Source organism: Ictalurus furcatus, chromosome 1 (genome assembly GCF_023375685.1).
Source record: "Ictalurus furcatus strain D&B chromosome 1, Billie_1.0, whole genome shotgun sequence".
NCBI lineage: Eukaryota > Metazoa > Chordata > Actinopteri > Siluriformes > Ictaluridae > Ictalurus > Ictalurus furcatus.
In genome coordinates, this window is record NC_071255.1 from 17,146,051 (window position 1) to 17,168,086 (window position 22,036).

Here is a 22,036-nt window from a genome sequence, read left to right on the forward strand (position 1 = left end):
CACAGATTAGGTTTCACATACAGTAATACACACACACACACACACACACACATGCAAATTTAGTTAGGATGGATACCCACAAGGAATTTGGTATAAGCTATAAGAAATGTTATCTCTGAACCTTCTTTGTAATCTCTCTCTCGCTCTGTGTGTGTATGTGTGTGTGTGTGTATATGTGTGTCTGTAGACATACTCAGGCCTCTTTTGTGTGGTCATAAACCCGTACAAGAATCTGCCCATCTACACAGAGTCCATCGTAGAGATGTATCGTGGGAAAAAACGTCACGAGATGCCACCACACATCTACGCCATATCAGAGGCAGCGTACAGGAGCATGTTGCAAGGTACCACATGCAGCTCCACCCTGGTTTACTTGTGTCACACTAGCAATATAACTGATCACAGCAATGTTGCAGTGTGTGGACAACCGCTTTGAAAAAGATAAACCCATACTGAGTTTATTTTTGAAAACATTGACACTAATATCACCCATGTTGTTTCTACACGGGTCTACCACACAGACACAGTCTAATTTTGTTTTACTAACACTAATGTCCTCTTTACTGTTTTGTAGATGCAGGCTTGGTTATTGTCACAAACACTCTTTAAACTGCATTAAAAGCTTTTGGCCTTCCTTAATGAGCAAAGTTGGTTCAGTAATGGGAGCTTTTTCCAAAGTACTGCTTTTACATGTACATCCAAACAGCTTCTATTTCAAGAAACCATTTATTAGAACAGTGCTGTGTGTGTGTGTGTGTGTGTGTGTGTTTGTTATCACAGATGTGTCCTCACAGTAAAATGCTCACTCTCATTGTTTTCCTCCCTCTCGTTTAACAGACAGAGAAGATCAGTCCATTCTTTGCACGTGAGTATTATAACCTACACTTGTAGAGCAGATGTATTAAAGGTTGTTATTATTACAGCACGATTACAGTCAGTATAAACTCCTCACATCACAAACATTTGTCTGCCTCTTCAAAATAGCAGAGATTCTATGAGATGTGTTGATGAGGCGTGCTTGGAGTTCTTTTGGCAGGCGTGTTTAGTTTTTTTGTATTTTTACAGAGAGTTCGTCCCGCTGCAGCTGCCTTTATAGAAGCTTTGGCTAATATTATAAAGCGATCCAGTTCCTCCTGCTGGTTGTGTGCTGCTAATTTTGCTCCACTGTTTGTGTTTTTTGGTGTTGCACATGTCAGTGAGAGTGTCTAACTAAAGACAGTTTCCACGAAGGCCATTTATCTCTTGCCAGTGTTTATTTTGTAGCCTTTAGCTCTGCTGTGTTTTTATTGCAGCCTTTATTAGGCATAGTCTGCATGTGTTTATTTGAATGTTTCTGTTGTCATTTTACGTGTGTCTGTGTGTGTGTCTGTGTTCCAGAGGGGAGTCCGGAGCAGGGAAGACAGAGAACACTAAGAAGGTGATTCAGTACCTGGCACACGTGGCATCTTCTCACAAAAGTGGTACTCTTGGCCGCAGCAAGGACAGCACTCTGCAGGTCAGTACAGAATGACGACATGGGACATCACTGCGCCTCAATTCGCCTACTTATACTATGCACTAAAAGTTTGTACTCTTTTTGTGAAGAAAAAGTACATACATTTGAGTGTGTAGCAAAAGACTATATAAGTACATCATGTAATGGAAGAGAAGGTTGTTGCCTTGATACGCACACTGTCACTTCATGCATTATTCCTTATATAATTTATACTATATAATTTAATGTAATATATCCTCAATTTATTTTTCCACATTTCATATACCCCTCGGTGACGCAAACCGTCACCAAACTCCACCTCCCTCGCGCAAGGAGTTATGGGTAATATTAGCTGAAAAAGTGTCCACGGATTCACACTTTGAAAATAGTAGACCATCCTTTGGGTACCTTTGCGATACTCACTTCAACATACTACAATTTGGGACACTCCAATTCTAATCTTGGTTGCAATTTAGGACGGATGCTCGGTGAATTGGGATGCAGCAAATGATTCTTACTGCCACTTTTATTTTTATATCAATAAAGAAAAGCAGCTCATGCATCTCCATATGGTCTTTTAATAGTTATCCTTTCCTCCTTTGCTTTGCTTCATTAACATGTGCCTTTTCTTTTCTTTACTTTTCTCATGCTCACTCTTGCTCTTTTCTTATCCTCTCCACTCTTCTCCTCTGTGCTTAAGATGGATGGTACGCGTTCTCTGGGTCGTGGCAGTAGTACTGTAAACAGGGTAAGTGGGTCATGATCTTAGAAATAACACACCCTATGATTCATATCACACTCTGCTCTTTCACCAGTGCGAACAGAATCAGAAGTTCACTAATTCATGTGTGTCGAACTCAAAACCAGATGTGTTGGCATAATCAGGCCAATTTTCCCAACATTACAGAAGCCACATTCAACCACAAGAAAAATGAAATAATATTTAATTTCCACACATTTAAGCCCATTAGCAACCAAACGTCATATCAGATATATTATTGTCCTTCTCACAGGCACTGGAGTTTTTACTTAATAAGCTCTTTTAGAACATTTATCAACACGTTGTCTTCATTGCTAAATTTGAAATTCCTCTTTAGTCCTCTTTAGTAGGATACACCACTTCCCTGCAACTTCTAAACTGCAGTTTGCACTCTTAAAGTAGAATGTAGGATGTTTCTGTGTTAACAGACTTTTTAACTGTATGCAGTATTAGGCAATAGAATGTATGGTCCTAAATTTATTATGATCCTACTTATGGTAATTAAATTAAATTACAATTATTGAAATTGTTGGGTTTTTTTTCATTTGGCATTTTGTCTACTTTTAAACAGTAAAATCTGCTCACAGTGCTGCATATTTCTGTGCTATTGCTGCTGTACAGTAAATACAGCCAGCTGTTTACAAAGGTTATTTTGTAATGTAACAACTTTGTGCTCTTTCTGGTCCTCAGTTTGGTTACCATATTTACCGTATTTAATGGTGACTTAATTGTATTCTTTCATATCATTCACGTAGAGACCACACCGGGAAATATCCACTAATAACAATCATGTACTCACATGTTTTTCTGATGTCTTTGTAGCCAGCTACACTATTGACAATGGGGGGGGGCTTGAGTTTGACAACTGTACACTAGATGCTGGACCCACTGAATCAGAACGGTTGCTGTTTGCACTTTTTGGTGGTTTTCAAATATCACAAATCTAATCTACAGTGTATAAACAATATTGTCATATTAACCACATTGTGCACTTTTTTAATGTGGGTTCATTTGTTTTGTGTTTTTATATGTTCCTTTATACATGTCTTCTGTTTTTGCTGTTATTTTAACATATGTTCTGTCATATTTTTTCCCCTGTGTTTCTCCTGCACTTCATCCCTTCCTTTATTGCTGTGCTCTAACAGAGTGTGCAGTATGTGAGTATGGCCTGACTCTGTGTTTGGAGATGGCAATGATTTGACTGTGTGCTGCGTTGCAGTTCTCCTGTAGGGGGCACTGTAGCCTTAGCAGAGTTTAGCAGGGACAGTAACGGTGTTCAGCCTCAGTCAGATTTATTTTTAGTGTCGGCCACAGAAAGTATATGCTCTGTAACACACACACACACAAATGTGCACATATCCAAAGACTGAGGTTGTTCACCTTTATTATAGGCACATTTATAGTAGTTGCTATTAATTTATAATAGCTGAATAAAAAATAGATTACTAAAATGTGTGTAGTGCTTAATTAATGGCTGGCTGCTCCCTCTTGCTTGTTTTCTGTTTATACTGGAGCTTGTAGTTGCTGGAGCTTTGCAGTATCACACACAGTGTTGGGGCACAGATAAGGTTTTTTTGTTTTGTTTTGTTGTTTTGTTTTTTCAATTTATTGACACATTACTCTCTGTATCCTGTAGGGGGAGCTAGAGAGACAGCTACTGCAGGCCAACCCTATCCTAGAGGCCTTTGGCAATGCCAAGACTGTCAAAAATGACAATTCTTCTAGATTTGTAAGGCTCTTTTATCCACACAAATATGTGAAATGCTGTATCTAGCTAAAACTGTGTTTTTGCGACTAGTTTTTAATTATGTTTTGCTGTTGTTTCAGGGTAAATTTATCCGTATTAATTTTGATGTGGCCGGATACATAGTCGGTGCCAACATTGAGACCTGTATCCTTTGATTATTTTAATGAATGAAGAATATCAAATTATTTATTATCTTTATTCACTTTGCCTCAGTTTGTTTTTGACTTATTGTGTCTCAGTTGCCCTGATCATTTGTGTTGTATTTCCTTGCACTAACTGTGTACCCTTAACCAGTGTGTGTGTCAGACCTTTTGGAGAAGTCTCGAGCCATCCGGCAGGCCAAAGAAGAAAGAACCTTCCACATTTTCTACCAGCTACTCTGTGGAGCCTCTGAGGCCATGAGAGGTAAGAACACACAGACACACACACAGTCAAACTTCCACTCTTTCAGTACAGATAGATTTTTATTTATTTATTTATTTATTTTAACCATATGTTCCTGTACTGTCTGTGTAGCGGAGCTGCTCCTGGGCAGTGCAGATCAGTATCGCTTCTTGTGTGGGGGTTCAATTCCTGTTCCAGGTCAGAGTGACGCTGAGAACTTCACTCAGACCATGGACTCCATGAGCATCATGGGTTTTACACAAGAGGAGTGCACATGTAAGTACAAGAAACAGAGGCTCTTCACAAATCCCCTATGAATAATATAAAGAAGAAATATTGCTTCTAAAACTACCTGAAAAATAAATAAATAAACAAACACATTTGTGTGACTCAAGAGCCAATTCACTGTGGAAAAGCATGTCTGTGTAGAAAACTGATAGAATCAAATATTTAAAAAAAAACAAAAAAAAAACAGGTGATTTAATGAAGCGAAAACTGACTATATAAATCTAAATGTTTTAAAAATTATTATACCACAGAGCTGTTGAATTCTCTATTCTGATTGGTCAGAAAGACAGCAGATGGAAAATTGCCATGGTGCAATAATAATAAAACATTTTGGGTTGTGCAGTTATTTGATAAAAATCAACTTTGAGATGGTAGCTCCACTTTGCACTTTGCACTTTTGCACTCAACAGTAGCTCCACTTTGCATAACCATCCTGTTGAGGACAGATTTCCGAAGATAACATAAGAATGCCATTTGTTTCCACTATCTAATTCCTATTTTTGCCTCTCAGCCATGTTGAAGGTGATCTCTGCCGTGCTGCAGTTTGGGAACATCAGCTTTCAGAAGGAGAAGAACTCGGACCAGGCATCTATGCCTGACGATACAGCTGCACAGAAACTGTGCCACCTGCTGGGCATCAGTGTGCTGGAGTTCAGTCGAGCAATTCTCACTCCCCGCATCAAAGTGAGCCGCGAGTATGTGCAGAAGGCACAGACCAAGGAGCAGGTGCGTGAGCGTGATAATGTACGTGTGTTTGGTGGTTGTGATTGTCTGATTTGAATTTTATTTTCTGCGCTTGGGTGTGTTCAGGCAGACTTTGCGGTGGAGGCTCTGGCGAAGGCCACTTATGAGCGCCTGTTCCGCTGGCTAGTGCACCGCATCAACCGAGCTCTGGACCGCAGACAGCGACAAGGAGCCTCTTTCATCGGCATCCTGGACATCGCTGGGTTTGAGATCTTTCAGGTAAGACTGATGATGAGGTGAAGACACCAGACACTGAAATAGATCATTCACATCTATTTCCATACGGAAAGTTAAAAAGTTGAGCTCTTTCTCCTTTTTTCTTATGTTCTCTTGTATTTTCTCCAGCTGAACTCCTTTGAGCAGTTGTGTATAAACTACACCAATGAAAAGCTGCAGCAGCTTTTTAACCATACCATGTTTGTGCTGGAGCAAGAGGAGTACCAACGCGAAGGCATTGAGTGGAACTTCATCGACTTTGGGCTCGACCTGCAGCCCTGCATCGACCTTATTGAGAGACCGGTAAGTGTGTGTGGGTGTGGGTGTGGATGTGTAAGGCAACATGTCACTGTATATAAGATTTTATATTTTCATCAACTGATTGATCAATCAATTCAGTTAGATATTATTTACTTCACATTCTTTTCAAATGACTGGTGACTATTAATATTCTTTATTATAACACACCGCCGTTGAATTCTTGAATCTAATTGGTCAGGAAGTGTTTATAAATTTTCTGTAACAGCACAGCTCAGACAATAGAGTGCAGCAAAAATTACATATTCTTGTAGGCCAACCCGAAAGTTGGCATCACCCTGGTCCCCATAGGCAAAAAACAAATAGAATTTTTTTCTTTGGCTTTTGGATTATTGCAGAAATAAGCTCTGTGACCAACAAAAGTTTATGATTCTTACACATTTTGTTCATCAAGATAATCTTCACAAATGAACACAACGTTTATGAATTTTGAAGCCAAAATACAATCGCCAGAAATAAAAAGCTAATGTTAGGCTATAAACGAACTACACCATGGTCACATGACTTGAACGTCACAACGTCACCACCGCTACGCTTCTTACAACTCTTTCAATCTTTATTTAAAAAACACTACAATTGGAAAATGCTATAAATTGATAAATCTACAAGTTGGAAAGTTTGAGTTGGAATAGTTTGCAAGAGCGTGTGTATAAACACAACGAGGCTGTAGTAGATGAGATTTCCTGTTCGCCGTGATGACGTTTAATGTCCCCGACAACCTCTGTAGTCCCATTTAGCCACTTGTTAACAACCACCTTTTTCAAGACACATAAAATCGTAACAAAGTCATTAGTTGGGTATTAGTGATGTATTTTATATTGTATCTGTGTTAACCACAGACCTTATTTCAGGTATTTAACCAAAAACCCATTAAAAAAACACACTGACTTTGGGACAATGGAACCGGAAGTGCAAAATGCTCATTTATTTCTGGGTTTTAGGACTCATTTTTACAGCACTCGATAGTGCCTGCTGTCATTCAAATCACAAGTTTATATGCTCATCCCTGTTCTTTACTGTTGCTTGTTTGTTTAAACAGGCCCATCCACCCGGCGTGTTAGCACTGTTGGATGAAGAATGTTGGTTTCCACGGGCAACAGATCGATCGTTTGTCGATAAGCTGTCGACTGAGCAGGGCACGCATCCCAAGTTCTTCAGGCCACGGCAGCTCCGTGAAGAGGCAGATTTCTCTATAATCCACTATGCTGGCAAGGTCTTATCTTATTCCTTCTTCAGCCACTTTCCATTTGTCTTCAGCAGAGATTAGATTCAGGACTAGAATCGACTTTAGTTTCTCTCTGTCTCTTTATCTGTCTGTTTCTTTTGTTCATTCCAGGTGAACTACAAGGCTGACGAGTGGTTAGTGAAGAACATGGATCCTTTGAATGATAATGTAGCATCTCTTCTACATCAGTCATCTGACCACTTCATATCAGAGCTCTGGAGAGAGGGTGAGGAGATGTGTGTTTGTGTGACAAAGTGACAGTGATGTTCTAGTAAACTGAATAAAATCTGCCCTGAAATGATTTTTCTCACTAATAACGACTAAGAAACTAATATTACATTTATTTCCTTACTCTGATGTATTAATATTCTGTGTGTGTGTGTCTTCTTCTTCATCCCCTGTTCTTTTGTACTTTGTCTCTGCTCTTCTCTTCTCTTTCTCTTCTGTCTTATTCCTTCCCTCAGATATTCAGACACTTCCTCGTGTCTACTTTTTTGACTCCTATGCTTCCCTGCAGACTAATGGCTCTGACGGCAGTAGGTTTATCCTCCCATGTCTGTGTCCCTCTCACTCATTTCACTTATCTTGTACTGTGTGTATTGTGTCCATTTAGGTCTGCATCATCTCTCATCTTTTCCCTTTTTTATTTTTTCTGGTTGTGCCCAAGGTGTGTGTATGTATGTGTGCTGTACTCTGTGCTGAGTAGTAGTTCTAGTCCCAGTCATACTATAGCATTTCTATAGTATACACACTGGTTTTGTTTGGAGATCCCATTTCAGTGTGTGATTGAATCTAGTTTCTGCTTGTGTAGTGTCTTTCATGCCCTTGTGTTTCGTGGATATGCAGAATTCCCACTTAAATTATAAATTACTTGTAAAAAATTCCAAATAATTGTAATATATTTAAATCTTGAAACCATTACAATGACTTGACTTTTATGTAAATGTGTATTTTGCCAGACAACCAAAAGTTTAACGCTCTAGCCAAATGTTTCAGTACAGTGATTTGGTATTTTTAAACTAAATGAATGTACTGTCTGTTTTTTTGTTGTTTTTGTTTTTGTTTTGTTGTTTGTTTTCATTTACTAATGTTGCTGCTCTTGCTGGATGTGCATGCTCCTTAAATGAACATACTGGGCTTCCTTATTGTTGTACTGATATAGTGATAAAGTTCATGCATGTAGCTTTGGCTTATTTGTCTATGGCTTATGCTGATGCATTCAATTTTATAAACTATAAGCTTACAGCATAATTGGAATATTTGTAAGATTGCTGGGGTTTTTGCATTGCAAGGAAATTCTATCCTTCTGCCTTATCAAATATCGACCTGTTGTTTGTCCTGCTTAGTGGAAAGGATTGTGGGATTGGACCAGGTATCGTCTGGAGGTCTGGCAGAGAGCAGTGGGCCGGTGACGTTTGGAGCAGCTGGGCTGAAGACAAAGAAGGGAATGTTCCGGACAGTTGGACAACTGTACAAAGAGTCACTGACCAAACTAATGGCCACACTACGCAACACCAACCCCAACTTCCTGCGCTGCATCATCCCCAACCATGAGAAGAGGGTGAGAGAGATGTTTAAAAGATGTGGTTAATTGAATGTTGATTATAAACATGGAATAATTTCTACAAATATATTTTAACATAACATTTTTTAACTTTAGAAATATGTGATGTGATTAAATTTCCCTTTCCTTATTACTTATGTTATTCCATAACCCTCCATTTCTTCTTTTTGAGCCATTCCTTGGTGGATTTGCTAGTGTGCCTAGGATCATTATCCTGTTGAGAGGTCCACTTTCAGTTCAGTTTCAACTTTTGGACAGATGGCCTTATATTATTTTTAAGCACTCTTAAAGATAAAATATGATGCAAAATTCATAATTGAATCATTAAATGCAAGCTGTCCAGTCCCTGAGGCAGCTAAGCAACCCCAAACAATAACATTTCCACCACCATGCTTCACAGTTGGTATGAGGCGCTTTTCTTGAAAAGCTGTCTTTGGTCTGTGCCAAACATGTCTGCTGTTACTGTGGCCAAACATCTCTATCTTTGATTCACCTCTCCAGAGCACATTATTCGAAAAAGCCTGGTCTTTGCCTATATGCTCACTGGAAAACTGTAGTCTTACAAAAGGCTTTTTCCTGGCACACTTCCCATGCAGGTCAAATTTCTACAATATCTTTCTGATTGTAGAAGCATGCACTTTGACACCAACAGCTGCAAGACTTACTAGCAGATCCTTTGATGAAATTTTTGGGGTTCTTGGAGACTTTTTTTGCATCAGACGGTCTGCTCTTGGGCTGAATTTCTGGGACGTCCAGTCCTGGACAAATGGCAGTCATTTTAAAGCAGTACCATTTGTATAATATGTATCTTACAGGGTAATGATGTATTTCAAATAATTTGGAGATCTTTTTAAATCCCTTGCCAGACTCCTAGGCATCCACAACCTTTTCTTCTGAAGGCCTTACAGAACTCTTTATATCTTGGTATGAAGACACCACACACCTCAATAACAAAGGGAACACCAGACACTAGATTTGAGAAGGGTATAAATAAGATCTGTTCCACCTGCACTCCCTAAGCAGCTTCTAATCACTGGCACCCAATCTTCAACACCTGATTCTAATTTTATGGATTTGAAGGTGTACTTTCTTTTTCCATGTGACTGATCTCCATGTGACTTTTTTGTTCATTTAAATTGTGAAAATTACTACAAAAGGTAAATTTTATGTGTCATTTGATAGAGTGTATCAACTTTATTAATAGGCACTGTTTCAAAGAGGATCAAATGTTTGCTTGTCCAAATATGTCAAAAAAAGCCAACAATTGACATGAGTGGTTATGTGCTTATTTTTTCACATAACTGTATGTTGCTGTTTCTATAGTAACAACTCATTCCTAGTGGCATTTAATACCACATTAAAAACATGCTGTTATGTAACAAGAAAAAACATATCATTATTGATATGGTGGGCTCTTTCTGTAAGGAGGTGTTTCTTTTACATTTATTTAAGGCATCAGTAAGCTTTCAGCCATGGGAGAGTCTTCAGGGCAGACAAGAGAGGGTACAACAAAATTTTTAAAAGACAGTTGACAAAGAGGAATAAAATAATAATAATAATAATAATAATAATAATTTGGTAATAGTATATCCACTTGGCATCGGCCCACATCACACTACCCCATTGTGGATTATTTTCCTATAGCAGCACACCCTATTGTGTGTTCCTTACATATCACACATGTAATGTTAACTCTGCATCTCTCTCTCTCTCTCTCTCTCTCTCTCTCTCTTATAAGGCAGGGAAGTTGACCCCTCACCTGGTCTTGGATCAGCTTAGATGTAATGGAGTGCTGGAGGGGATCAGAATCTGCAGACAAGGCTTCCCCAACCGTATCCCCTTCCAGGAGTTCAGACAAAGGTCTGTGTGTGTTTCTCTGCTTGACTGTGTGAGCACAGCCACCTAGATTCTCCTCAGACTCCTACTCAGGCTGTCCTGCTCAGGTTCTCTCTCTCTTTACAAAATGACTTACATTATATGAGTGTAATGAGAGTGGGCTAATTGTTTTCAAGTAGAATCTTTGAAAAGCTCTAGGAAAAGCTTCTTTATTACATCCTCTTACAACCTTGCTGCTGTCTGTTAGGTATGAGATACTGACTCCCAATGCTATACCTCGTACCTTCATGGATGGAAAGCAGGCCTCTGAGCTTATGGTGAGTGCTAGAATTAAAACCTTTAGTGTAGATCTACTCAATGTAAAGGAATTTATGGCTGTTGTGTTTTTGTGCTGTACAGTTGTTATTAAGACAGGAAGTGTTGTGTAACTGTGTTCAGATCAGGGCTCTGGAGCTGGACGGGAATTTGTTCCGGGTGGGGCAGAGTAAAGTGTTTTTCCGAGCTGGAGTGCTGGCACACCTGGAGGAAGAGAGAGATCTGAAAATCACTGACACCATAATCCGATTTCAAAGTGCTGCACGTGGATACCTTGCTAGAAGGTGTGTCTTCGGGTTTGTTGGTTGGTTTGTAGAATTTTTTTTAAAAAATGGGAGTATTTACAATATTGCATCATGACAATATTAATAAGAGTTTTATTTAGCATATTTTGATTTTGGCATATTTGCATTAAATGCTTTATTCTTCTGTTAGAGCTTTCCAGAAGAAGCAACAGCAGCTAAGTGCACTGCGTGTGATGCAGAGAAACTGTGCTGCCTACCTGAAGCTACGCAACTGGCAGTGGTGGAGACTCTTCACCAAGGTAATAAACAGCACAGTTAGCACCAGTCCACAGTTTTGTGATCACTGCGTCATACTGCAACGGATCACAAGTATTCATATTGTCAATACGAGTCAAAAGGATATAGGATAACATTTCATAATTTTCATACACTGTTTATCCAGAACAAGTGCTTAATTTACTCCACTGTTAAGGATTAGTTACTTAGGCTTTTTACATTTTATGTCTGTGCCCAGGTGAAGCCGCTGCTGCAGGTGACTCGTCAAGACGAGGAAATTCAGGCTCGAGAGGCACAGCTTCAGAAAGCCAAAGATAACCTGAGCAAAGTGGAGCATGACTATGTAGAACTGGAGAGGAAACACCAACAGGTACAACAAGTTATCATGTCTCTTTCACTCCTCTCTCTTTTCTCCTCTGTGTCCCAATTGTTCCAGTCTTGACAACTACTGCTTAAATGAGCTAAATTAGTACGGTATTCAGGGTTGAGTTACCCACCCGGATTCATCATTACACCTGTATTCAAAGCTCTGAATCATTTATAGACAAGGGTATTAACTAAAATTTGTGAAGGTCCAATTACGTAAAACTTCTTGCTTACAAACGTCCATACATTTATAATTAGTTTACGCTATAAATGAGACAGTTTGGTATATTTTAATTCATAATGGTGCTTCACAATATCACTTTTGATTAACACAGACTCAAAATATGAAAGACATCTATTCTGAATTTGAGGAAGGGAGAATAAATGTATACTTTGTCCATTCACGTTTAAATATTCTGTTTTTGTTTTGTTTTTTTAACAAACCATGGCAACAGTTTCCTCAAACGCTGTGTCTGTAAAAGGCCTGTAGCAAGGCTCTTGCCTTAATTGATATAAATGCAAGTCACTGGATAAACCACAACAGACAATCTGCTACAGAAATAGAGCAGGTTCATGTTTAGAAATGTAGTCACTGAACTCCATATTGTTTATTGTATTGTAGATTTTTAAAAATTATTTTTCTATGCTCTTGCCCTGTGTGTGCATGTGAGTACGTCTTATGTGCCCTAGGGTGTGTGTTGTTGGTGTCTATATATTCTGTTATGTGTTACGAATGGACTCTAAATGGAAGCGATTGCAGATGAAAGTCTTTATTTACACACCAGAACTCAACAAACAGAAATCGCGGTCTAAACTGGAAGGGATATACTCGAGGTCTTAAACATGAAATTAGATTTAAAGCATGGAACACACACGACACGAAGACACGACCGCTTAGCATCAAGTTAATTAGCACTAACATAACCGTAGACTTGTTTATCATTTAACTAGAACTGAGGCACGAAACATGAAACTAGAACCGGACATGGAAACACTACCACGTGGCACACTACACATTTAAACATTTACTCATGTATCATTTAACTAGAACTAAGGCATGAAACACGAAACTAGAACAAGACATGGAAACGCTACCGCTTAGCACAATTACACATTTACACATTTAACTAGAACCGAGGCGTGAAACATGAAACCAGAGCAGGGCATGGAAACACTACCTCGTGGCACCATTAACCATTTAACTCATTTAATACTGCGCAAAGTGCGCAGCAATGCTAGGGGTTTAAATAACAAATGTCAGTTACCTTAAACGCCGACAGCTGGTAACAATCAATACACACCCTCAAAAAACAACCAATGACTAATCAAGGAGGAGACAAAACAGAAACAAACGCACATGTCCGTTGTAAACAAAATCTCCATAGTTCATACATAACTCGTGAGCATGTTCTCGCTCTGGTTCGTGTACGCTCACGCCCTCCGGCTCTCCGTGCACATCGCCTCTGCAGCAGCATCTGCCGGCGAGATCATGTCAGAACCCCCGTCCAAAGAACACTCCCCTCCAATGGCGGTCCTGGTCCCCTGGGTAACCTGTCCTTCGCTGCACCAGGAGACTGAGTGGCCTCTGCCATGAAGCAGACAGGCGGAACCCCTACTTCAGCGGGGCTGGAACGGGGGGTGACGTCCTCTGTTGGACCTGGAATGCGTGGCGACGTTCTCGGCGGGACAAACAGCTTCCTCAGTGGACAGGACAGCAGGACAGCTTTCTCAGCGGAACAGGACAGCGGGACAGCTTCCTTGGCAGGAAGGACAGCGGGACAGCTTCCTCGGTGGGACAGGACAGAAATACACCTGGTATTGGCAGAGGAACATCATCGGGTAGCTCCCCAATCCCGATGTCTCTGGCGGGAGTTCGGCGGCGGTCCTCTGAAAGAACTGCACTGACAAGAAACGGGGCCAGTAATCCGTGTATCTACCGTCTTGATGCTCTCCTGCTGCTTCCATGGTTAATTGGACTCTAAACGGAAGCAATTGCAGATGAAAGTCTTTATTTACACACCAGAGCTCAACAAACAGAAATCGCGGCCTAAACTGGAAAGGATATATTCGAGGTCTTAAACATGAAATTAGATTTAAAGCATGGAACAAACACATGACACGAAGACACGACTGCTTAGCATCAACGTAGTTAGCACTAACATAACCGTAGACTTGTTTATCATTTAACTAGAACTAAGGCATGAAAAACGAAACTAGAACAAGACATGGAAACGCTACCGCTTAGCACAATTACACATTTACACATTTAACTAGAATCGAGGTGTGAAACATGAAACCAGATCAGGGCATGGAAACACTACCGCGTGGCACCATTACATATTTGAACATTTACTCATCTATCATTTAACTAGAACTGAGGCATGAAACACGAAACTAGAACAGGCATGGAAACACTACCGTGTGGCACCATTACCCATTTAACTCATTTAATACTGCGCGGAGTGCGCAACAACACGAAGGGTTTAAATAACAAATGTCATTTACCTTAAACGCAGACAGCTGGTAACAAACAATACACACCCTCGAAACACAACCAATTACTAAACAAGGAGGAGACAAAACAGAAACAAACGCACATGTCCGTTGTAAACAAAGTCTCCATAGTTCATACATAACTCGCGAGCATGTGCTCGCTCTGGTTCATGCACGTACGCACCCTCCGGCTCTCCGTGCACATCGCCGCCGCAGCGCCATCTGCCAGCGAGATCGTGACCTTATGTGAACAGCTTCCTTGTCCCTTGTCACCACAAGTATTTCAGTGTGTGTGTGTGTGTGTGTGTGTGTGTGTAAATAAATATATATATTCAAGTTTATCATTCACACAATAAGCCAATACATACACATATATATATATTGTAGGGGAATTAGCCCGGGGAAGGGCGGAGCACAGACCCACAAGAGACAGGTTTCAGTCAAAACGGGGGTTTTATTTGTCTGTGTGGGAGCTGTCTGTAGTGAGGAGGTGAGTGTGTGTGAGTGTGAGGGGTTTTATGGGGGTGTGGCTGGCGTTGTGACGTTCTCGAGGGCGTGTCGGGGTTCCCGAGAGGTGTGTGTGGGTTTCCCGTGCCGTCATCCACCGTCGAACGCGATCTCACTACCCGGCGGTCTCGTCCGCACTTGCAACTTCGGGGAGAGAAGGAGAGAGAGAGAGAAAGAGATTAGCGAGAGGATACCGTCGTGCTAAAGGTTGGAGTGCCTCTATGCTGCTGAAGAGCGCGCACGGAGTCTGTCTCTTAGCCGTTCTCCTTGCACGGGCGGAAGAGCGTCCTTTTATCCTCTTCCGCCGTCGCCTGAGTGGTGGAATTTCCCTGACGGACTCCCCAATCACCGGCCGGTGTAGCGTCGACGGTCCCGCCCCACCGTGACGGTCCTTCCGGCTGATGGTGTGTTTGGCACGAGGCTGTCCGTCGCGACAATATATATACACACACACACACACACACACACATATGTATTTATATATATATATATATATATATATATATGTGTGTGTGTGTGTGTGTGTGTGTGTTGGCTTACTGTGTAAATGATATACTTGAATTGACTTGACTACATCTGGTTTTTTTCATATAGGTATTGACTTTGCTATGGTGTTTATCAAGTACTCATTTCTGTCAGCTGAAATACTTTTTTAGGTCCACATCCAGACCATGGTCTGACAGTTGATGACCCATGATCTATAGGTTTAATCACTGCTCAGACAATTATATTCACTGTTATAGCTTTCTTTTTGCTGTATTCCATCTATCTATCACCTGTCAGCTGTTGGAAGAGAAGTCAGTCCTCACAGACCAGCTTCAGGCAGAGGCGGAGTTATTTGCCGAGGCTGAGGAGATGAGAGCACGGCTGGCCAGCCGTAAGCAGGAGCTGGAGGAGGTTCTGGGGGAACTTGAGGGCCGATTGGAGGAAGAGGAAGAGAGGGGTGCACAGCTAGCCAATGAGAAAAAACGAATGCAGCAACATGTACAGGTGTGTGTACTACTGTTTTCTATCAGTCTGAAGGCTGTGCTGTTCATGATGTGTTCCTAAATCATTTCTCCCTCCCTCTCAGGATTTAGAAGAGCAGTTGGAGGAGGAGGAAGGGGCGAGGCAGCGGCTCCTGCTGGAGAAAGTTACTCTAGAAACCAAAGTGAAAAGTCTGGAGAATGAGACCATGACTGCTGCCGAGCAGAGAGACAGACTGAACAAGGTCTTAAAGAAAAAATGCATATTACTACATCTTTGAGTAAATAGTGCAGAATAGGGAATAATGAAAGAAAACTGTGCATTATGCATTCATTTCCAACACTTTTAATAGAACCCTAATATTCTCTCCAGTTTAAGTGCTTACGGCTTAAGCGGTGCTCTTATTGTGTGTAGGTTGGATATAATATGAACTAACTAATCAGCATTTTAGTATTTATAGTCTCTATCCAGGCTGGCTCTGAATAAGGTGGGGTCAGTGATTTTTATTGAAGACATAGTTTTTTATTTGGCAACATTCTTGTCGTATTTGCCTAGCTGTCAATAAAATAATTTCTCAGAGAAAAATACTCTGGTCTTTATTGTGGTCTCCAGGCTGCAAACAGGGGGAAAAGCAAATGTTCAAGCTGAGGCTCAAACCTAAGACACCGATGTGAATGTGTGATACTGAAAAAGCCATGCTACCCACTACACCACTAAATTCCAAACAATATATAAACATCCAGTCAGTCAGGACGAGGAGTCATGCTTAATTTATACTCTTTAAGACTATGCTACTCTAAAAGACTATGCTTTTCTGACAATCCTTGCACTAAAATGCACTTTTAATGATTCTTTTTAAATTAGCCTTGCTATATTTATAGGCTTATGTTACCGTGGCTTGGCTAGTGATGGCTTCCCTTCTGCTCTCCTCCTCCTCTACCATGTCTGTTTCTCCTTCTCTTATCAGGAGAAAAAGCAGTTGGAGGAAAGGCTGAATGAGGTGGCTGACCAACTGACTGAAGAGGAGGAAAAAGTGAAGAGCCTCAACAAGCTCAAGAACAAACAGGAAGCTGTTATCGCTGACCTAGAAGGTAACAGTAATTTTTCCTTTAGCATACACCATGAATGCAGAATCCTTATCAGTGATTTTATTTTTGATTTTGCCTACTCACATGGCTTCTTCATCAGAGCGCCTGAAGCGGGAAGAGCAGAGCCGTCTTGAGCAGGAGAAATGGAGGAGGCGCATGGAGGGTGAGGCAGCCGAGGCCCAAGAGCAGCTCGCTGAAATGGGTCTGATTGTTACAGAACTCAGAGGCAGCCTGGCTAACAGAGAGAAAGAGATAACCACACTACAGACACGGTAAACACACACAGACACACACACATGGATTACACAGAGGCTGCTGGACTCATCATCTTCAAATCATCTATTTTGTGTGTTTGTGGGTGCATTAGTTTGGAGGAGGAGGGGGCTCGACGTGCGGAGGCACAGCGGGCTCTTAGGGAGGCCATGTCTCAAGTATCTGAGCTGAAGGAAGAGGTAGAGAATGAACGAGGGATGAGAGAGAGGGCCGAGAAGCAGAGACGGGATCTTGGCGAGGAATTGGAGGCTCTGAGGACAGAACTGGAGGACACATTGGACACAACTGCTGCCCAGCAAGAGCTCAGGTGTGTGTGTGTGTGTGTATGTTTTGGAAAGACATAGTAACAGGATCCAGTTATTTCACTTTGTTGCATTTTGTATTGTAGCCAAAAAACCCAAATAAGTAGTTTAGCTGTATTTGTAAATTCAGATTAAAAAAATAAAATAAAAAAATATATAATTATGAGTAATAAAATGGGAACATATCTCATGCAGGGTCTAACAGGGTGCTCTTCATTCACTGCATTTATTTCAATTTAGGACCAATTCATGAATGTGCCTTTTTTACATTAATGCAAAATTGCCATTTTGCTATTGTACTTGAGCTAGCCACTGGAAGCAGAGGAAAGACTGCAAATTATGTTCATGATCTTAAATAAATAAACAAAAATAAGGCATAAGATCACATACTACCACAGCCAGTAACCTTGCACAGAGTGGCATAATTGTGGAAAAGGTGTTGGGTTAGAAAGAGGTGTATTTACATAAGATGCAGTTAGATAAGTTCATCTAAGTTTCCTGGAAAACGGAATTTGAACTGATAGATTTTAAACGTAACACCCCTCCTTTATAACCTGTCATCACAGGTGCTTTAATTTCTACCCATGAACAGCCACATAAATTGTATCTGTTTACTTGTTTTGTGTGTGTAGGTCTCGGCGTGAGGCTGAGTTGGGAGAACTGCAGAGACTGGTTGAAGAGGACACACGGCGTCATGAAGCCCAGCTCTCAGAGATGCGAGTCAAACATAGCGCAGCCATCGACTCCCTGCAGGAGCAGCTGGACAATGCCAAGCGAGTGAGTGTGTGCTTCTGAGTTCTGTAAACCTATAAGTGCTGTCACAGTGTTATTAAGGTAGTTTATTTTATCCACATACAGTATGATTACGTGTGTCAGTTGTGCTGTAACTGTGCTGTGTGACTTCAGTCGCGTCAGTCTCTGGAGAAGGCGAAGGCTGTACTGGAGGAGGAGCGCGGGAACCTGACAGCTGAGCTAAAGACCCTGCAGGGGGGCAAGATGGAGAGCGAGAGAGCAAGGAAGAGAGCTGAGGGGCAGCTGCAAGAGCTCACAGCCCGCCTGGCCCAGGCCGAGAGAGAGAGGGAGGAGAGGGAGGACAGGCTCCATAAACTTCAGGTATAGAGGAGGAGACAAGTTGGACAAGTGATGGAATCATGAGCATTGTATTAAAATATGTTTCCTATGTGTATTGTATGGATTAGTCTCAATAACAGATTGTTTAGATTTCATAAGAACATCTGGATAGTGGAATATGTTACAGTAATACTACTAAACATATGATATTATACTGGCTTATATTTGAAACTTGGGGATATTTTGATGGTAACCATGTATGTATGTCTGTCTCTGCGGAACAATTTCATTTCAGTTGGAGATAGACTCTCTGTCCAGCTCTCTGTCTGCATCTGACTCCAAATCCCATCGTTTGAGCAAAGAGGTCAGCAGTCTGGAGAGTCAACTACATGATGCTCAGGTAAGTTATGTGTGTTCACGCTGGTGCTTTCTGACTCACACGAGGAGAAGTTTGAGATGATACTTCTTAAGAGTTACGCGTGTTTCTGATATTAGCCAGTATGTGAACTCTTTTTTTTTTTTTAACTGCACTCCCTATCACAGAAACTGTTATGCGATTGCAGTAGGCCTGTGCTAAATAAAGGTGTGTGTGTATGTGTGTGTGGTGCTGCTGCAGGAGCTGCTGCAGGATGAGACGCGTCAGAAGCTGGCACTTGGATCCCGTGTGCGAGCTCTGGAGGATGAGAAAGCAGCTCTGACGGAGAGGGTGGAGGAGGAGGAAGGAAAAACCAGAGAACTCGCACGCCAGATCCAAACGTACACTCAACAGGTGCATATTTCCACACACATAGGCATACATGTTCTCTTTACGTTCTTTGGGGTTTATGTGCTGTTTTCTAGTTGTTTCATATACCTGTCATTTAAAAAAAAAAATTCTTTCCTTCTTGTGCTCAGCTTTTTGAGCTGAAGAGACAGTTAGAAGAAGTGAATGCAGCTGTGGAAGCAGGAGAGGAGAGCAGGAGAAAACTACAGAGGGAGCTAGAGAGCGCCATGCAAAGAGAGAGAGCCAAAGAAGAGGAGAGGGAGCGAGTGGAGCGCCAGAAGGAGCGCCTGAGGGAGGAGATAGAAGACATGACCATTGCCTTGCAAAGAGAGAGACAGAACTGCACTGCTCTGGAAAAGAGACAGAAGAAATTTGATCAGGTTAGAGCTGAATGGATTGGTGGTGATTAGATAGATAGAAGACAAAAAATCTGCTATCAATGACAACCGTAACCATCCTAACCTGCTTTGCTATATCTTTAACCTGTGACTTCTGTAGTGTCTAGCAGAGGAGAAGGCAGTGAGTGCACGACTGGCCGAAGAGCGAGACCGAGCAGAAGCTGAGAGCCGTGAGAAAGAGACCCGCTTCCTGGCTCTGTCTCGAGCTTTACAGGAAGCGTCAGAGCAGCGTGATGAGCTTGAGAGAACCAATAAGCAGCTTCGTCTCGACATGGAGCAGCTCGTCAATGCCCAGGATGATGTGGGCAAGAACGTATGGCTTACGCTCACGTATACAATACTCACAAATCGTATTATTAACAAAGACTCAACTGGCACCCTCTTTATACAGCACTTTATTTACCTGTGACTTATTACCTGTGATTCAACTTTCTCTGTCAGGTGCATGAACTGGAGCGTTCTCGGCATGCTCTAGAGGTGGAGGCACAGTCGCTGAGAGAGCAGACCCAGGAGCTAGAAGAGGAGCTGGCTGAGGCAGAGAACTCGCGTCTCCGGCTAGAGGTCACACTGCAGGCGCTCCGAGCCCAGTTTGAGCGTGAGATCAGCGCCAAAGAAGAGAAAGGAGAGGAGAAGAGACGGGCCCTTAACAAACAGGTATCCTTTCGTAGATGAGTTGTGATGCAGTACTGTTCAGAGACAAAATATGAACACAGACTTAAACATCCAGATTTAAACATACATCATGTATAACTGGATGGAAATGAGAATGAAAATGGGTCAGAGAAGTTCATCACCTGATCTCAGTGGGAAGAGCTGCGGAAGGTTTGAAATGAATTTGGTCAGGAGCAGGCAGATACTTCTCAAAAAGTGTTGTTTTTATCCTCCTCCTGATGAGACACTCACTTAGGATGATTAGGATGTTGAACACTTTCCAGTCATGTGTGTGTTTTAGCGTACCTCCACCCGATACATATGAAAGATCGGTTTTGTTTCTGTTGCTGTTTCTGGTGCTGAAGCGCTGGCATCTCCAGAATAGTGATGCCCTTCAATTAAACTTATGGGTTAATGAGATTAACAAGCTGATTTGGTATTTCTGAAATGACATACTGTGATGTGAAGGTGAGTCTTGAACTGTCAAACAGTTTGGTCTTGTTATACATTCAGTACCAGAAATGTTTATGTTGGATCCAACTTATACATAACTGGTCTATGCAAGAAGTGATTATTATTACTTTCTAAAAAAAACAATTCTGTCATTCACGCTGTCTCTCTGTAGGTGCGTGAGTTAGAAACTCTGTTAGAAGAAGAGAAGAGTCAGAGAGCTCAAGCACTATCCATCAAGAAGCAGATGGAGGCAGAGCTCCAAGAGGCTGAGGCTCAAGTGGAGGCAGCTACTCGGGGAAGAGAGGAGGCTCTCAGGCAGATAAAACGACTCCAGGTAATACCGAATTTTTGTTGCATTCGTAGATTATTATTTGCAGTTAAATACAAATGTGTGTGTAAGAGAAAGTGGTCCCAGATCACATCAACATTTGCCAAAATGTTCTGATTGAGACTAACGTAGTTCTGTAAGCAGGATGGTTGTGGCCACAACGTGTTCTGTTTGTCTGCTTAGACTCAGATGAAGGAGGTGTTGCGGGAGTTGGACGAGACCAAGATAGCTCGAGATGAAATTATTGTCCAATCAAAAGACAGCGAGAAGCGCCTGCAGACTCTAGAGGCCGAGCTGCTGCAGCTGACAGAGGTGCGTAATACGTCTTAGTCGTTTGTGTTTAAATGTGAACTTGAATGAAGGTAAAGGGCACTTTCCTTAATCATGAACATGTGGGGTGCTCTGTGTCTCTCAGGAGATGGCCGTGTCTGAGAGGTTGAGGAGACAGGCTCAGCAGGAGCGAGACGAGCTGTCTGAAGAGATTCTCAACACCGCCAGTGGGAAGTAAGTACAGTGTCATGTAGGTGTAAAAGTTGATGCTAGTTTATGCTCAAGTAAGCTTTCACAAAACTATATTTTTAAATATTCAGATGACACTGCCATGTTAAGTTTACTCTATGTGCAAGACAATAATAGCACCATCTACCAGTCAGAAATAAGCCGGTTTGTTAACTGGTGTGATAACAATAAGTTAATAATAAATACAAAGAAAACAGAGGAGATTGTATTCGACCCAAAATGTATAGGTGACCATCATCAAGTATGTGACCAACTCATTACTCAAACGCAGACTTACAAGTATTTGGGAGTTTACATAGACAGTTCACTTACATGGAAAACATACACTGAATGGGTTTTGCACTCGACCAGACCTTTTTACACAGATTATGTCTTTATGTGGTTAACAAGAAGATGATGATGTTGTTTTATAAAGCTGTTTTAGACAGGATTGTTAGGTATGGTATTACGGTATGGTTTGAGAACC

The 22,036-nt window shown here is 41.4% G+C and overlaps 1 protein-coding gene across 5 annotated transcripts in view; it reads left to right on the forward strand.

Annotated features, from left to right (window-relative positions):
* The window catches only part of myh14 (myosin, heavy chain 14, non-muscle), a 39,975-nt gene that overhangs the window by 10,863 nt on the left and 7,076 nt on the right, over window positions 1-22,036 (forward strand). For 3 of the 5 annotated variants that reach the window (XM_053629866.1, XM_053629875.1, XM_053629882.1), the window contains exons 4-37: window positions 188-344; window positions 838-865; window positions 1,378-1,495; window positions 2,175-2,222; window positions 3,871-3,963; window positions 4,062-4,125; window positions 4,288-4,386; window positions 4,498-4,641; window positions 5,165-5,379; window positions 5,464-5,616; window positions 5,743-5,916; window positions 6,971-7,144; window positions 7,268-7,382; window positions 8,503-8,717; window positions 10,459-10,580; window positions 10,804-10,873; window positions 10,995-11,155; window positions 11,307-11,415; window positions 11,631-11,762; window positions 15,542-15,748; window positions 15,831-15,968; window positions 16,692-16,815; window positions 16,913-17,084; window positions 17,180-17,392; window positions 18,020-18,164; window positions 18,294-18,500; window positions 18,754-18,858; window positions 19,075-19,227; window positions 19,353-19,601; window positions 19,720-19,932; window positions 20,061-20,273; window positions 20,896-21,057; window positions 21,235-21,363; window positions 21,467-21,555. In XM_053629866.1, coding sequence (XP_053485841.1) covers window positions 188-344; window positions 838-865; window positions 1,378-1,495; window positions 2,175-2,222; window positions 3,871-3,963; window positions 4,062-4,125; window positions 4,288-4,386; window positions 4,498-4,641; window positions 5,165-5,379; window positions 5,464-5,616; window positions 5,743-5,916; window positions 6,971-7,144; window positions 7,268-7,382; window positions 8,503-8,717; window positions 10,459-10,580; window positions 10,804-10,873; window positions 10,995-11,155; window positions 11,307-11,415; window positions 11,631-11,762; window positions 15,542-15,748; window positions 15,831-15,968; window positions 16,692-16,815; window positions 16,913-17,084; window positions 17,180-17,392; window positions 18,020-18,164; window positions 18,294-18,500; window positions 18,754-18,858; window positions 19,075-19,227; window positions 19,353-19,601; window positions 19,720-19,932; window positions 20,061-20,273; window positions 20,896-21,057; window positions 21,235-21,363; window positions 21,467-21,555 — 4,910 coding nt within the window. Of the gene's footprint in view, window positions 1-187; window positions 345-837; window positions 866-1,377; window positions 1,496-2,174; window positions 2,223-3,870; window positions 3,964-4,061; window positions 4,126-4,287; window positions 4,387-4,497; window positions 4,642-5,164; window positions 5,380-5,463; window positions 5,617-5,742; window positions 5,917-6,970; window positions 7,145-7,267; window positions 7,383-7,620; window positions 7,711-8,502; window positions 8,718-10,458; window positions 10,581-10,803; window positions 10,874-10,994; window positions 11,156-11,306; window positions 11,416-11,630; window positions 11,763-15,541; window positions 15,749-15,830; window positions 15,969-16,691; window positions 16,816-16,912; window positions 17,085-17,179; window positions 17,393-18,019; window positions 18,165-18,293; window positions 18,501-18,753; window positions 18,859-19,074; window positions 19,228-19,352; window positions 19,602-19,719; window positions 19,933-20,060; window positions 20,274-20,895; window positions 21,058-21,234; window positions 21,364-21,466; window positions 21,556-22,036 lie in introns of all 5 variants that reach the window. The other 2 variants (XM_053629900.1, XM_053629890.1) reach the window with 2 other exon arrangements.